The 18082-nt window shown below is 39.5% G+C and overlaps 1 protein-coding gene across 1 annotated transcript; it reads right to left on the bottom strand.

Annotated features, from left to right (window-relative positions):
* Positions 1-1710: 1710 nt before the first annotated feature.
* Positions 1711-16987, bottom strand: clcnk (chloride channel K). The gene is given in 20 exon segments (XM_069693795.1): positions 1711-2037; positions 2316-2402; positions 2731-2811; positions 3240-3310; positions 3620-3759; positions 5903-6119; positions 7109-7219; positions 7413-7482; positions 8106-8258; positions 9588-9672; positions 10028-10129; positions 10473-10557; positions 11451-11576; positions 12046-12121; positions 13163-13240; positions 13359-13498; positions 15132-15260; positions 15470-15601; positions 16850-16960; positions 16963-16987. Coding segments are annotated over 20 exon segments (2058 nt in total). The 3' UTR covers positions 1711-1998.
* Positions 16988-18082: the final 1095 nt, after the last annotated feature.

The raw sequence follows: 18082 nt of genomic DNA, 5'->3' as shown, positions 1-18082 counted from the left end.
TACCATCATCAGTCCGCTAATTGCTGATTGGTGTGCCCTTCACAGTGGCTGTGCAAACAGGGTTTCCAGACTATAGTGACAGCAAAGAAAACTGAAGTTGTGAGCGATAACACCAGACCTACTTTGATGCACCAGCCACCTGTAATTACTTCTTGTGGCCACAGGGGGTCCTGAATGAAAGAGTAATTTATTGCCTCAAAAATATCCTTGAAGGATATATCCAGTTTATTGGAAGCTTATTATTTTTTGCCTTTATTTTAAGATCTCAATAATTACTAACATAGTTATTACAATGTTACAAACATGTATGCCACAGTATGTTTTCTATTGCTATCACTGGGGGCCATCAAAGTCAGATATTTTCACATTCAACTCATAGCAGCTTTATATTGGGGCTCTGTGGGAGATGATTGGTGTAACATACATAAATACATTCTTCTGAGAATTCATAGAGTAAAATATTGGAGTTGAGTGAGGCACTAGCGACATGCACCACTACAATTCAATTCAATTCAATTCAATTTTATTTATTTAACGCCAAATCACAACACAGGTTATTTCATGGCACTTAACACATTTAAAGTCCTTACAGCAGAACTTTACAATATTATACAAAGAAACCCAACAATTCAACAATTCCCACGTAAGCTAGGAGGGAAAAAAAACTCCTCTTTAAGGGAGAAAAACCTCCAACAGAGGGAAGAAAAACTTCATCTTAACAAGAAGAAACCTCCGACAGGACCAGGCTCAGAGGTAGGCGGAGCCATCTGCCTCGACCGGTTGGAGTGAGAGGAGAGCAGAGAGAGAAAAGGACAGCATAGAGGTACAAAACATGAACTGTTGGTGGGGCTGAAAATCACAGAGCAGAGACATGCAGCTCCGTGACGGGACATCTGCAAAGGAAAGAACAGAAACTACGCGAGCGAGGGACCTAAATGGAGAGTCAACAGACAATAAGAAGAAACTATGGGAGAGAAAAAGCATGAAGTTGATGAGATGTGATGGTGAGATATGAGTTATAGAGAGTGAAAGAGTGAGAGGTAAGAAGCTCAGTGTATAACGAGGTCCCCCAGCAGACTCGGCCTGTAACAGCATAACTAAGGGTTGGTTCATGTTCACCTGAGCAGCTCTAACTATGAGCTTTATTAAAAAGGAATGTTTTGAGTCTAATCTTAAAGCTAGAGAAGGTTTCTGCCCCTCAAACACAAACTGGGAGCTGGTTCCACAGGAGAGGAGCCTGAAAACTGAAGGATCTGACTGAGATGCGGATACAACTGAGGAGAGGTGTCATGGATGGTTTCCTTATCCAAAGGAAGTTTTAACATGATTTTCATAGTATATTTAAATGGAAACCAGTGATTGTTATGAACCTAATGGCAGGCTTGAGAGGAGAGATTTTAGTGAGCCCATAATTGTTTGTACATTCATGGGTATACCGCAAACAGGAGTTTCTAATTTCCAATTTATCATACATTTAAAAGATTTTCCGAAACAGAAATTTACACTGACTTTAAAAATGAAGCTCAAATTGTAGACCAACTGATTCCAACATTACACCTCTTGTTTACATTTCCAAACTAAGATATGAAAACTATTTCATATTGAGAAGATATAGAGAAGAGAAGAGAAGAGAAGAGAAGAGAAGAGAAGAGAAGAGAAGAGAAGAGAAGAGAAGAGAAGAGAAGAGAAGAGAAGAGAAGAGAAGAGAAGAGAAGAGAAGAGAAGAGAAACAAACCAGCAGGAATTTACTGGATTAATTTGTGTGTGGTGTATAAGACTGGGTGATTTCTGCTCAGAGGATGAGATCCTTCTAATTAGAAAAAAAGCCAGACAATAATCTCTGATAAATGTTTATCCATTGTCTTCTCCATGAATTGACAGTTTGGTTTGTTTGCAAATATTGTTACACTTGGACAATGAAGAATAGATATATTTATTGTTACAGGCTAATCAGACAAATGTGGATACTTATTTCCTTATGAGATTTCCTGATGCAGCTTAGATTTTTTGGGCCAAGTCTTCTAATATTTTCTTCATCTGGAGGAAATAGAGAAAGAGGGAGATGGGGGAAGGAAAGGAAAGAAAGAGACTGCCTTGAATCCAAAACTAGCCATTTTGCTTCCTACACCCTGCATAATTTTAAGAAATCCATACTGGGACGTGGTCTTGTTTGCAAAGAATAAAGTGAATTTGGATGTAACAAACTACCACAGAGGAATATATTACAACAGTGCAAAGAAAGTACTGGGACAACTTTAAAGATGTGAGTTTGGGTATAAGTATGAATACATACATAACATGCAAACACTCGTTACCTCTGTCCATGTGATGAACCCAACGAGCCTTCCTCTGTCTGCGACAAACAAAGTCTGGGCTCTAAGTAGACTGAGTATACTGTGAGCCTGTTGGACACCAAAGAAAAGAACGAAAAGTTTACCACTTTGGGAAATTATTCATTTTCTAAATTTTATTTGATAAGAAGATAACTACTAATCTCATGTCATGAAATGTGCAATATTCTTTCAGGTGAGCTGTTTCCCCCTGTTTTCAGTCTTAATGCTAAGCTAAGCTAACCGCCTCCCAGTTTCAGCCTTTCTGTCTTAACACAGACTTAAGCCTGGTATTAATCTTTTCATGCCTGTCTCATGACAAAATACCAGCATTTCCCATAGTGTTGAACAACTCCTTTAAATTCATCTCTGCTGATTACACTTCCCACAGTCTGCCTACCTCCTGAACAGTGCTGTGAGGTGATAACAGGGTCGAGGTTGGATGAACGCAGCAGATGTTATCCAGACGTTTCTCCAGACTCTGAACAGAACAGCACAAGTTATTCATTTTGTATGCAGTATCTGTCACAGGCATGTCATGCTACAGCAGTCAGTATTAGTTATTGTTTCTGTTCCCCTGAAAAACTGATTTCATACTTTCTATAGTCTATCTTTGGCCATTGCTGCAATGTCATAAATCTGTTTAAATCCATTTTGGAAAAGCGGCTCTTTTTCCATCGAATATTTTTCTGTGACTGAATAATGTTTTCAAATGGATGCGAGCGGAGCTTTTACATCATCAGTCCTGTCTGTACATCCTGCTCCCGTTCTCTTTTTTTGCAGCTGTTTTGCATTCAGTCAATGTCAAACACATTGTGAAGACATGACCTGCTTTTTAAACAGCTGCTTTTCAAACTGCCTCCCTCTCAACTCTGCAGCTACCTGTCTATCTCCAACCAGCATTTTTACCTCGGTCCTACAGTGACGCAGGAAGATCAGCAGCTCTGCTCGGAGAACAAACCCCAGAAAAATCTGCGACTCTTCAACAGAACAGAGGAGAGGAAATCAATTTTCTTTGCCACAGTTTGTGCTGCAGTTTAAAGTGTGCAGCTCTCTGGTGGCTGCGAGTCCTCTGTTCCAAACATAAAAATGCATGCATGTGATTGCTGCTGAAAGGGCTAGCTGGCCAATTGACTGTTTTCTCACAATTGTCAGCTCCTCAGTGAGGCTACAGCCTTTAAGGCCTTCATAATTTTGTGTGGTGCAGTGTTCTTTTTCTTTTTAGATTTAGACAAAGTATTGATGTTACAGAAGGTTGGGCTGAATTATTTCTGAATAGATTTGTTCACCGTGTGAGTCCACCACAGGTATTTGTGTTTCAGTGCAGGTGTTGACGGCCTGCTGAACCTCCTCTGGCCCAGCACCAGCAGGTGTCTGAAGTCGCACTAATTTCACTCCCAAAACCTTACCGACTGGTGTGGAGGGAAGCCTGCAACAGAGATGAATCATGTCACGCCTGGAACAAAAGCAATTGGAGTGAAATTAAATTATAAACTATGAAATTATACCTTGCGGTGAAAAAAATTATTTAACACCTAATTAAATTTTGAAAGAAGGATGGAGCTAGAGATAGAGATGGAGATACAAATTCAAACAGTCTCAGGTTGTAGGGATTCACAAAATTAGCACCTTGATTTGCTCATGGTGACAAAAGCTGTTTGTTCCAAGAGAAAAACACGAGAAAACAAAATCCTCGGGTTGTGTGTTGTATGATGCTGAGTGGAGGCTCAGACACTTAAGAACTGCTGTCAAAGGGAAACCAGAAATTAAACTTTTTGTTGTCCCCAAAACATGTTCAAGTAGTTCAAGGTGTCTTTCAGACAATAGGATGATCCATCAGGTGCCTCAATTTTTATACCTCTATGAGGGCTGTCCACAAGACTTGATTTCAATCTGAAAGTATAATTCACTGCTGAAGTCTTGTGTGGGTGAGAAACAGATAAAAACATCAACTGGGCCAAGGCAGTATGGAGAAATTAATCTCTTTGAAGCATGTGTTCATTTAATTGGCTTTTACATCTGGATTACAATTCTCAGACATTTTTTTTTTTTTTTACACTTTACCGAGATTCATCTGAAAGACTTCGTAGTACCCTCTTTTCCCAACTTGTGGTTCCTAGAGTGTCCAAAAGCAGAAGGGGAGCCTTCATCTTTCCCTTTCCTGTAGAACCAGCTCCCAGGTAAAGTTTACAGTTAGAGCACGCAGGTAACCCTGAATAATCCCTTAGTTTTACTGTTATTGGCTGCTGGGGGACCTCCTATGATGCACTGAGTATGTCTCCTCTTCTTTCACTTCCACTCTCTATGCATGTATATGCCACCTTTGCATGTCATTAACTTTGTGTCCTCTCGTTCTTTTTCCTCTCTGTTCCTTCCTGCAGATATCTCCGGCTCCAGCTGTATGTTTCTGATTGGCTGTTACGGGCCCAGTGAACCTGCCCATTGTTTATTGTTTGTTTCTACAGCTGCTCTTTTCTCTCCCCTCACCTTGAGGCAGATGGACGCCCACCTCTCAGTCTGTCGGACGTTGTTTCCTGTTAAAAGGGAGTTTTTCTTCTCAACTGTCGTGTAGGAATTGTTAAAGTGTCTCAAACATACTATATAAGTGGCCCTGAGTTGACTAATGCTGTTAGTTGGTGCTATATTAATAAAATAGATTTGAAAGTGAATTAAACTTGTCTTCATTAAAATACCACTGCATCAATGAATCAACTCTTTATTTGTATCTTTAGTCAGAGATTTCAGTGAACGCGAGGAAATTAACAGATCACAGTTCAACGTCAAAGTCAATGTCAAAGTTGCTCTTTTTGCAGGTTAACTGTATGGAAGAAGAATCTTTCTCACAGAGTTTCATCCTCTAAGCTTGTTGTCCACATCAGTTGTTTTCTTTTCCTGCAATTTTCTCCCTCAGAGAACAGCCATTATTTGATATTCATAAAACCTTTCCGTGCACCTGTAGTGTTGCTGTGAATGAGCTAAACAGATTTGAACTTTCTCTTTATCTTGCTTACGTATCAAAAATGTCAATTATTGTAGTCAGTTAGTAGTTAGTGGGTCAAACCATGTAAAGGAATTCGAACATTATGAGTCATGAGTAAAATTGTTTTGGTGGAAATTCTTGGCACTGTTTTAAAAGTCAGGGGATCACCTAAGTGATGTGTGCCGTTATATACTTAACAAATTTAATGGCATCCATTGATCAACTGCTTAAATATTTCACTCTGGACCAGTGTTGGACCAGTGTTGGATCAGCTGTGATCAGCGTATACAAAATATCATGAACTCTAATTTAAGTTTTTATTTCACTCTTATCCCTTTTCTCTTTCAATGTTTATTTTCTGACTAAAAGCAGCCAGACCTGGCTTTACATTTTAAGGATGATATTTTTAGTTTTTAGAGACCTGTTTAATTTTTTACAAACACTCAATGCTCATGGGCATTTATCACAAATACTGCTCAGGTGTTTTGGGCACACACACTGATTAAGTTGCACTGGAAGATCACAGTCAGTGGAGGTTTCCCACAAACTTGTTGTGTTCCTTCAGTCACTCTGGTTCATTATTTTTACTTACCGACGACATGCCTTCGTCAGAGAGGGCAGGTGGGGGAGCCTCTTGCTGTTAGAAAGGGCATCATAGAAAGATGGCCGGTGCCCAGAGCGTGCTACGGCATTGGCCAGCAGTGTGGATAGGAGGATGGGGACAGCATGGCTGAACTGTCCGGTTAACTCTATAGCCAGGAGAACTGGGGACAGTGTGTGTGTCACAGCACCGGACAAAGCTGCTGCACCTACAGAGCAAAACCCAACACAATATCTCAGCAAAGCATACAATAAACACATCAGTCCACCAGATTAAATCATGTCAGTGTCATGGTTTGCCTCAACTAGGAGAGAAAAGTCATGTGATTTAAGTTTAGGCAACAAAAACCTGGCTAGGTTTAGGAAAAGATCATGATTTGAGTTAAATCATAGACTATATCTAAAAGTGGATGTAGCTTCTGGGTCTGAAAAATGAGGCAGATGCGAAAGTGCCTTAAACTGCAATACCACCAAGTGCCGCTAGAGGTTGGCTCTTGAAAGCCTCCAGCTTCATAGACTCCGATTGAACTTCTGTCTGTTTTTTTTTTGTTAGCTAAAGTCACTCCTTCTTAATAGTTTTCTGATGGTCCATTTGAAAATAATGAGAAAATATGCCTCAAAAAGCCATGTTTTTGGGGGCGTGTTTGTTTGATTGACAGGCCTGTGCTGCAGTCAGGTTACAGCTATCAGTGGGCACGATGTAGTATCGCAGATTTTCCAGTCAGATTGAGTCGGACTGACATTGAAACAGTATTCCTTAAATTAACTGACCTACTTAATGTCAGTATTTTGAGCAATATCAGTTTATCAATGTATTATCAAATTCTATCAAACAAATTATACATATAAATCTTACAAGTTGTTGTACTCTTTTAGATATGATAAAAAGTTTGATCTACAGCCTACCTGCATATTTAAGCAAATTTAGCATAAAATTACATTTATACAGTTTCATAAGGTTTTTACTGATTTGAAACAGATTCACAGATTCCTGGAATAAAGTCACCTAAAAATGATCACATTTACAGATTCATTAATATTTGTGTCAAATAGCTTTAAGCAGATTTGGTATTGGAAGAAGTGTATAAAAACGTACACTAGTTAATGCAAGATTAAGGTTTAGATACATAACAGAGGGACAATAACACTGCAGATACACAGGCAAAACTGCATGTATTCACTCTATCATGATATCTACCAGCGAGTGCATAGCCTCCAGGATTTATCGAAGCCCACTGCTGGCCTGAGGTCACTCCAGCAGAATACACATAAACTGTTCCTTCCCCCACCAAACGGCCAAGAGCTGCCCCTACAAAATACACATCAAAACAACAAATGAGAAGGTTTCTGTAACTTTATATTTCTGTTTGCTATAACAAAAAAACCTCTGTTTTCTTTAAAGAGAAAATGCAGTGAGACAGTCTTGGCATTCTTAAATGTACACTTAAGCCTATTCAGTATTATATAAAAGAAGCTTGTTCATGTTGCTTCCCTTCACTCACCGCAGATAAACACGGGCATGACGTATCCAGCTGGCAGAGGCAGAGTGCAGGCGAGGACCAACATCCACATCTCAGAGTCAACAACAGAGACAGACTGTCAAATCTCAACAGCTCTGCTGGCACCTGTAGCAGCAGATGAGTCAGTGCCAGTCTGTGTGCAGGGAACTGTTTGCACTGCTCTCGGTATTGCACAAATAAACATTGAATCATGTCCATTTACATTTCACATTAATGTGGTAATGGAAGAAAAACTCCCAGTAAACTGAATAGGGAATGAAAAATCTGTTTCTCACAGAGGTTGATGCATTAGTGGTTCTTTATATGGTGGGTGTCACAAACTTGTCTCATACAAAACAATGGTTGGTTTTTTTTGCCATAGTTGAATTTTTTTGTGTTTCCAGGAAGCACAAATGAGAATAAGAATTGTGGATGGCTGATGAGGCTTTTGATCAATAATTCAGCCAAAATTTTGCTGGCTGCTGACATTTGTAGCTGTTAAAAGTCACCAAATCCTTCCTTCCATCACCAGCATTGCCATGAGTGAGCATCAAGTATCACAAAACATTTCAGCCTCAAAGGTTAGTTTAACCTTAGCTGGCCTATTGTGAAAATGTTAATTACTGTGTCAGTTATGGGTCATTGGGAATAAGAGGAGCAGGTGGACAGAAAAATGGACCTTTGCATTGTTTGTACCTTCATGAACAGAAAGAAAGCCAAAGAGAGGCAGACAGGAGTCCCTGATGAGCTCCACTCCAACAGAGGCTCCAGCTGCACAGATGCATTGTGGGATTGAGAGCTCCACTGCCTGCTATCCAGTAGGGATGTGAGGAGCTCCTTCATGGTGAACTGTTTAACAGATTTGTGATATTTCGATTACTGCCTGAACACAAGAAAAGATCGAATGAAACAGCATGAAAGTGTGAGGCTGATGTTATTCTGTGATTCAGCTCTTATTGGGAAAGCAGCTCATGAAAAGACCAAAACTAACAGTTCATATCTAAAAAAAACGTCTTACTTGCAATTAGCCCCAAATTCATTCGTTCCTACTGCAGACATGTCTCTTTAAGAACATCTCACAAATATAAGTTTTATGTTCAAACAAGAATGTCTATAAGCGTGCTAGAGGGACTGTGAGACTCAGTTGTAGTAGTGCTTTGACAATGCAAACACAGTGATGCAACATGTGCAACATTTTAGCTTTGCTTTAGCTCAGTTTTTTTTAATTTGAAAACAGACCCAAGTAAATCAGAGCGTTGAAGGATTAAGCGTGAGCATGTATTCATTTTGTGGTGCCAGACTTTGTGCCAAAAATTGAAACCAATAAGATTAGAAGGACACAGATATGCATGCTCTTGTAAGGTGACACTTAAATCAACTTATTTATTGGATTGACATGAAAAGCATTATCCTTGTATGGCAGAAATGAGTCCCCACAACTTTTGCTCTGTACCATCTCTGACTACTGATTAGTTAGAGCAAGCTAACAAAGGTAACATAAAATTAACACAGTATTGGCGGTTAAAACGAAATGTTTGATTAAGTAATATATTATGTAGTTAAGTATAATGTTAAACATTAATAGATATTTATGAGATATAATTATCTAATTATTATAAGCAAAGTGATTAATCAGTCTGGTAGTGAATGTTGGAGTGAATAGTGCAGTTATTGGACTATTTTCAGATGTAATAATAAAACATTTTGATGCCATAGTGAGTATGACTGAATCAAAATCAGCTTTACCATCATTAAGGAACATTTCAATCAGTAGAATGTTCTTAATAGTTTTTTTTTAGACAATTATGGAGCTCTGTGGTACAGAGGACAAGGTTTAGGCTTTGGTCTTTTCATGAAGAAAAGTAAAGATGAGCTTCAGACACAACCTATAATCTCTGCACCAAAACTGAAAGCACACGATTAAAATCTGCTTTCTTGCTCTAATGGCTTGTCATTTAACAAACTGACCAACATTACACAGCAACTGAATGTAACTTAAGTTTTGATGTTGCTGTTAAAGACTCATCACATCAACAATGCTCATGGAAACACCAACAAAACTATGTTCAGCTTAAAAACACAAAATGCACTCTATCCAGTATGACGCCCAGTCATTGATCACATATTTACAGCCACAAAAAGTTACTGAGTCGGCCTTTATATGTTGCTGGTTCCCACCTTAGAAGCCATGTATTGACCAGCAGAATGGGGGAACGTCAGCGACGCCAGGAAGAAAACCACCATGCCTGAGTACAGACCCTTCCTGTGGAGAGGTGGGAACACATACAGGCATTTAGATCATTCAAACAGAAATTTACAAAGATATTTATCAGTTGGCTGCTCTGTGTGTCCTCAGAATAAACCTCAACACTAGACCTGGATTTATAGATCAAATGTCTCTGGTTTGGTGTCTTTCATTTCTTCTGTATGCTTTCAAAGGTTTACACTTTAATGTGCTTCTATTTGAAAATAGAGAGATGTCAAATAGAGAAATAGATTTTCCAATAAACGATTATATCGTATCTCATCAGGTATTCTGGGAACATTTGACTGTAGCTTGAAAAAGCCCTGCAGGTGACTCATCACAGTCAGGCGTTCACGTTGTAAAGAGCTCTCACTCTGTCGTCAGCAGCTTGATGAAGACTGAGTTTGTTCTGGTACAATGGAGGATCCACCGGTGGCTGAAGAGGTAGCAGCAGCTCACGGCTCCACACAGCAGCCTGTTTACATACAGTAACACAATCCATAGCCAGAGACCACAGGATAATTTTAATCCAGGCAGCAATAGATTATCGGAAGTCATTAGACTTGGGGAAGCGACAGGAGGGAGGAGGGGGAGGAGGAGGAGGAGAAGGAGGAGGAGGAGGAGAAAGAGGCCGGAAATGATTGGTATGAGAACAAAAAATACTCTGACTGATATTTAGAATATAAGAAAGATTTTTTTATTTTTCTAAACAGTAGAATTTATTTCCATTGTGACTGACATTAACATCAAATGTCACCTTTGATTTGAAGGGCAGAGATAAATAGAAAACTTGTTTAATGCTGTGAAAATAAACTTACCCCAGTAAAGCAAACAGAAGAATCTCTAGCGGGTAGAACGGTAAAGCGGTGGGGAAATTAGTTTTGAACAATGCCTGAAGAGTCTCTGTGGACACAAAACAAAATCTAATAATCCCTCACATTATTGCATCTGGACTTTATTGAAATTTACAGTGTGCCAGCGTTAATGTTTCTGCTAATTCAACCAAAGCTAATGTTCCCAGTTCTTGTCCTGGCAGGTGATTACACAGCTAACTAGATTATTGACAAGTGAAATCATCAAAGCATTACATTGACTAATATATAAAAGAACAGTTAACTTTGAATGTGTCGTTCTAGAACCAAACTCAATTTAAAAATGTGCTTTTTAATATGATCGTGCTAACTGGCAAACAAAAATACAGAATAAAATATGACATAAGACTTTTTACATGTTGTTAAGGTTGTCTGTTGATTTCGGCGCACACACACACACACACACACACACACACACACACACACACACACACACACACACACACACACACACACACACAATATATGGCCAAAAGTATGTGGACACCCAAATATTTTGCTCTAGGTGATTGTTGAGCATTTCAAACAAACACCAGGGGCATTTATATGCTGCTACAACTGCTCCAACGCATTTGGGAGACTTTCAACAAGATTTAGTAATGTGACGATTTACTAGAAAATCAAATCATTTCTTAACAGACTTAGCTGGCATTTTCTCTGAAGGAACTGTCATGTTGAAACATTTCCCCAAAGTTAGAAGCACACACATGTCCTGTTCTGTAGCGTTCAGGTTTCTCATACAGTTGCTGGAACTAAGTGTTCTAGCATTAATCGTGGGAGAGTTTGTCCATATATTTTTGGACAGATGATGTAAACGGCACATAAATCAACACTCTTTTTTCAGGTCAAACCATCAATGACCGTAAAGTAAACCTTCTCCGTGTTGACCACAAGGGGGCGAGTGCTGATCATGGCCTCCATTACCTCCATCTCCACTCCACACGGAGAAGAGGCGGAAGGTCAATGCCCCGCAGGCAGCTGAGAAGAAGCACGGGCAATAATGGCTCAGGTCGAAGTGGGAACACATCACCTCCACACTGAACAACACACCTTCAGTAGGAGAGTGGTGGAGAGACAGAGGAATCATTTTGGAAAGAACAACAGTAGGGTAAATAACACTAGATTAGTTTTGTTTCTTGCATGTGCACCAACATAAATTAGCATATATTTCAGGTGTTAATAGATAGACTGATGTTTTATTTAAATTGTGACATATTAAGTGTAACTTCTGAGTACAAACGGCGTTTGAATCTGCAGCACCAAACCCCCCAGCAAGGATGAAGAAAAAAAATAAGCTGAGACTGAAATATTAGTTCGAGAGGTGATCAAAGGAGGGCGAGGTGAGAGAGAACATGTTGTGAAGAAGGATAAAAGGAAAGAGCATCTTTGTGAGGCTTGCAAGGGGGAAATCAAAGGTGGAAATGCCTTAAGCAGAAAAGTGTGAGAAGGACAGACAGTGTGTGAGCAGATAAATAAAACTCATGGATTCGTAATGCTGAACCTTTAGTGTCTCTCTCACCACTAACGGGCGCTCCGAAGCAGCTGGCTATCCCGACTGCAGCAGCTACGACCAGCATTGTTCCATCTGCTTTCTCCTACAGGAGACACGTATACTGTCATGTGCTGTCTCATTTCAGATCTTTCTGCTGTACCGAAAGTGACAGCATGCATTATGATTCATTTTATTCCACACAGAAAATGTACCAGACTATAATTTTCACAAGCCTCTTTCCCCAGTTGTTTGACTTCTATTCTAACTAAAAATCTGTGTGTTGTTTTATGAGAAAATGAATGAATCTTAAATAAACTGTTGTAGTTCTTCCTTTTTTTGCCATTTGTTGGCCACTTGAGGGCAGAACACAACATCTGATATCATACATTATCATTTTATGAAGTTGGTATGGTGCAAAGGGTATCAAACTGTTGCTTATTTACACATCCAGCAAACATGGAGCAACATTAACATTTTGATGGAAGAAATCTCAACAATAAGAGTTTTAATCTGCACATTGTTTCCTCTCCTACAACTTTATACAACTGATAAGAAGGCTATCCACCATCATGTCACCCACTGATTTGTGAACTACTGTTTTGAAGTATCCAGTTTTTGATTCTTGGCCATCTTGTCAGGGGGTTGTTGTTGTTATTGTTGTTGTTGTTGTTTGGTGGGGGGGGTTGGTGCCAGAAGTGACCATATTTGGACGAGCTGGGGAGTAACCAGTCGTGGATCTGATTGTGAGCCTGAGGACACTAGTATTTCCACCTATAGCGTAAATCTGACTGGAGCCTTGTCAATTAAACGAGGCACACCCCCCAACATTCATCTTTGTATTTCAGATAGAACAAAAAGCTGTCGCCATGACAGCAGATATGGATGTTGCAGCAAAAAAGCTACAATGTCTAGAATACGGATGCCTCGCTCACATTTTCAAACACATGCCTTTGAAGAAATTCCCTCACGGCGTTCTCAAGGTATCGCATTCATGAATAGGATGGACACAAACAACCCAAAAACATTTTAAAGGCTGTCGTCTGTGTGAAACCACAAAAAAATATTGATTAGCACAGCTTCATCAAGGAGAAAGTAAAAAAAAAAAGAATGTCTTCTACTTTTAAGTTACTTCACTGTGGTTTACCTTCTCGTTGGCTTGTAACAGAGAGCACAGATTGTTCAAATAGGCTCCCAGCATGGTGGAAAGATGCACAAATGGACCCTGATGTTAAGAGACAAACATAGAAAGCTCATGACCAAGCTGAAAACACTTTCGCTACATAGTTTCTGTATGGCTGTGTATTTTGTGTGACAAACAGGTATGCTGAGTCATCTCTCACCACTTTGCCCAGGAAAACCGTGCTACCGGCTGCCAGTGTACAGATAAGACCCAAGAACTTGGTAAACATATTGGTGAGAGACAAGTAATGAGGCATTTGAATGCCAGCCAGCATAGTTCTCACCTCTGGTATCCCTGAGCCTGAGAAGAAATAAACAAACCAGGCAAGATTTTTGAAACAACCAGGGCCAGAGGCAATCAGAGAGTTAGAAAACGCCTAGTGAATATGCAGGACTGATTTCTGGATAATCAAAAAGGAAGATAAAGGGAAAGCAAGGACTTCTGGGGGATTCCAAGGACAATCAGTACAAAACAGTTGAGTTGAATATAACGCATATTTCAGTTTGTGGTACGCATCCTGTTTTCAGGATTGAGAACGCTTCATTGGAAAACCTGATTACATAAATCAAACTTATTTCTGCTTTTAGGCTTCACCTGAAATGTCTCTTTCTGTTCTGTCTTTGGCAATAAGAGAGCAGTTTCATCAGTCAGCTACAAAGCAATGGTGAACAGATAAACAGGCGGTGTGAATGGACAGCAGCAGACAGGATGTTCAGGAATGAAAGGAGGGAAGAAATGTTTTCTCCTGCATCATGAGCACACAGCAACACCTGAGCAACAGCACACAGATCACTGTTTGCTGGAAATACATTATACTTTCAAATATTTCTGTGACACTGACAATATCATACTTGACTTTCACATGAGTCTGATAGTGCAGCCAAATAACGTGCTTTAAAGCAATTTTTCAAGTCTGTTCGTCTGTCTTTGTCTTTTGGACACAATATCTCAAAAACTCCTTCAGGGAATTTCTGAAAATTTTGCACAAACTTTCATTTGGACCCAAGGATAAAATTATTAGTTTTTGGTGGCAAAAGGTCAAAGGTCACCAACCTCACAGAACACGTTTTTGCCCTTAACTCAATAATTCACACGCTAACAATGTCTAATAGGATAAAAGGAGAAAAAGATTAATTTATATATCCAAAAGATCAAAGGTCAACTTCACTGTGTCAACTAAATGTTTTGCAAAAACACTTCTCTGGTCATTATTCAACGGCACATCTGAGGAACAGAAGAGGAGATTGTGACCATATTTGACATTTATGTCAGACACTGAATTGGTGAAACTAATCTAAACTTGGGTGATTGTTTAGATCTTCTGTGCTGTTGGGTTGAAGATGTGTTTGAATCTATATTTAAAGCATTGTCTCCTGCCAATCAGCTTCACCAGCCACACATCTGAACATATGGGAGGATTCCTTCAAAGGCTTCATGGACGGAAATGGATGTAAACTGAAATTTGACTGGTTGGTGAAGGCGTACAGGCGGAAAAACTAGTTTCATGCTGTAGTCATTCCTGCTCTTCACACTGGCCATTATAATATCCCTTTTATTGAACTTCTAATGTAAGTGGTAGGGACAAAATCCAGACATCTTGTTTTTAGCAGAAATGCTGTCTTTACTTTATTTGAAGGTAATATGAGGCTTCAATTGTCTTCAATGGTACAAAAACTAAGTGGCTTCCAAAGTTCCAACCTTTTCAATATGAATTGTCTTTTTGTCACCATCTTTCTGCCGCAGCTGATTAGAGAAGTTCTGCCTGTAGAAACACAAAAGCTGAATTTATATGTTTCAATATACTGATATGGGCTACAAACTGTTTTAGGACAGACTGGAAACACTGGGAACCCTTTCAGAGTAGCAGGACCTTTGAAAAGGGACTTTTGAACTAAACAGTCAATATTTTGAGTGCAACTGTTGCTGGACAGACCTGTGGAGAAGGGACAGATGTTGTGGGAGAACGATGAAGCAAAAGCACAGAGGCATGCTGGGTAAAGAGTCCAGCAGAGGAACTGCAGCAAAATGTTGCCCTCCAGCTTCATATAAAGCCACTGGTGAGCTACAAGTGAGAAGAGAGAGAGAAACATTTGTCTTCATTTGTGTCATTTTGTTCCTCAGATTGCATGCTGTAAGTGTGTGTGTGTGTGTGTGTGTGTGTGTGTGTGTGTGTGTGTGTGTGTGTGTGTGTGTGTGTGTGTGTGTGTGTGTGTGTGTGTGTGTGTGTGTGTGTGTGTGTGTGTGTGTGTGTGTGTGTGTGTGTGTGTCTACCTGTCAGCAGCTTTTTTACACTGAAGTCCATGAGGAAACTGAGGATGGCAGTGAAAATGCCCAGAGCAGCGTAACCATACCACTCCATCCCACACACTGCTCCCAGACAAAACCTCAGTTTAAGCAGCCACTCTAAATACATGAAAGAATATCAGAGTAAAAACTTCTCAGAAACATGTTATAGGGCAGTACATTTTTGTGTTAAAGTAAAATGCAGTTAAGGTAGAAAAGAGTTTTTTCTTGCTTACAGGTAAGAACGGATGCTTAATTATGGAAGTGTAACAGTAAGATGATAAGGCTGAGGGATAACGCAAGTCGACGGTTTATTTGCAGAGCTCAATGTTAAATATTCTACAAGTTCTCAATGGGATTTACAGGCACACGGCAGCTGCTAATACAGGCCGGGCTCTCTGAAAAGACCTTTTCATTGCAGAAGCTTTGTGAAACGTAGTATCACATGTAGCCATTCTTCTCAAGTTGATAAAACACCAAGGCGTGTAATACACAAGAGGAAACCTTGGTGGTGTCAAATTTTGCCTCACCTAGGTGTGAACCGAAAGGTTTAGCTAGTTACCATGTGGCTAGGTTTAGGAACAGATCCTTGGTATGGGTTAAATGTGTTAAATTCATATGAAACTGGACTCAGCAGAGACAAAACAGTGTACCAGAGAGTTTCCTGGTGACCACGAAAACAGAGAGAATCTCACAATAACATGAGCGCCACACTTCCCCCACTGTTGTCCTTCCCACAACTGCTTTATGCTTAGTGCATGAAATTGACATAAGTGGTTCTGATGTTTTGTTTTTTATGATGAATTTCTGGAGTCTGGGTTTGTAACAATAGAGTGAACACAGAAAAGCAAACTAGTACATTACAATGTTGTGCAGGGTTGTTCCTGCAGTGGAAAAGGCTTTAAGGAACTATTTCAAATGTGATCAGATAGCAATGTGATACACATGAGAAAAAACATTGATCACATGGAAAGCAATTGACAGCAATCTATAATTGAAATTACAGCAGTATGGGAAACTATAACATGAAGCTGAAATTCCAGTGTATGTGGAGAACCTGCAGAGTTTGCAGTTTCAGATTAGACTTGAGTTTAATGATGAAAGCAGTCAGTGCATGTCTTCCAGTAACTCTTAATGCAGAACATTTAAATAGCATGATATATTGTCTTATCATTAAGGTCTTCTTGCATATTGATCTGGTTGTTTTTGAACTAAACAACAATCTACTTCTCAGATTAAGGTCAAACAAAACTCAAATTATCGTGTGATATCACGTTTAATGACGATTGGCTCCCAACTACCTGCCTTCTGATGGATTGATTGGGTCTGTATTGATCAGAGTTAAATGATCTTTCACTTCGCTCTGACCTTTGGTGATTGCACGAGGCCGTCTGCATGGTTTCCATGGATCGGAAAGGAGGGGACTCTTATTATGGGATGCTTTCGATTGATTTTCTTGCTCCTGGTTGTTGCTCTCGCCATCTGTATCACTCCCTGGAGACTCATCTGAGCTCTTCATCTTGTCTAAAAATATTTGTGTTAGAGTGATTAATAGTCTCAAATAAACAGCCCTTATGAAAACAAAATAAATACATGTATAAAACAGGTAGACTTACCTTCTAGTCGCTCTTGAAGTGTTATACCTGACTGTTTATGTGGTTTGATGTTGTTACCTGGTTGGTGACTGACCTCTGTTACGGTATTAGCATAAAGGTAGTGTAGCAGTCATGGTTGAAAGGGTAGCTAATGTTAACTATTTGCAGGACTGTTGCTAGATGCCTTCACTTGTCTGGATTACAGAGACGCAGTGTGAAAGAAAAACATTTTCATGCTTCTTAGTTTTTTTAATAGATTTTTGGGGATATCAGCAGCAGCACCGTCAAAACATAATTAATCTCATAATACCTGTTCCACTGTAGTATAATCCCTTAAATGTAAACATAAGATTCACAACTGGTACGAGTGATGCTCATAATGATATATATGGTTAAACTACACTTTCCGAGGTCAAGAAGGAGATAATTACATTCAGTCAGTATTTACCTTCACTGTAATAGTTTTCTACTTGAAGACCTAATAGGAAAACAAGAATGAAAAACAGATATGAAAAGCATAGAAAATATATTTAATAGGACATAAATGAGAGACCAAATCAGCGTGTGAAAAGCAGAACCTTTGAGCTGTATAATTGTTGTATTAACAAATAATGGTCTTCGGCATGCAGACTGAAATCTTCCTCCAGCTGCAAAGTGTTTATTAGTGTTCATAAGCTAGTTGGTACAAATAACACTGCACATCCTCTTTAAAGTATTTTAGTGGCAAAATTGCTTTAGTTTGAAATGGTCTGGGTGGAAAATCATAACCTTTTTACAAGCTTAACTGTCCACAGTAAGTGTGGTTGAAGTGATCATGTAGGTCTTCACCTATTCTCTACAGCTCTTCTCATCTAGACTGACATTTGTTCACCCTGCAGAGAGCCGCTCACTCATTTCCTCAGACGAGGACCGTACCATTCCTCCCACCATGAAAGCATTTTTCAAAACAATATTTCTGCTTTATAATGTATATGACTTCTCCCATTTGGAATCTTAAGTGGAGATT

Source organism: Brachyistius frenatus, unplaced genomic scaffold, assembly GCF_029030835.1.
Source record: "Brachyistius frenatus isolate BFR_SWC_R1_liver_20210118 unplaced genomic scaffold, ASM2903083v1 Contig_16, whole genome shotgun sequence".
NCBI classification, from domain to species: domain Eukaryota; kingdom Metazoa; phylum Chordata; class Actinopteri; family Embiotocidae; genus Brachyistius; species Brachyistius frenatus.
Note: the sequence above shows the minus strand (reverse complement) of the source record. Positions and strands in the feature narration are given on the sequence as shown.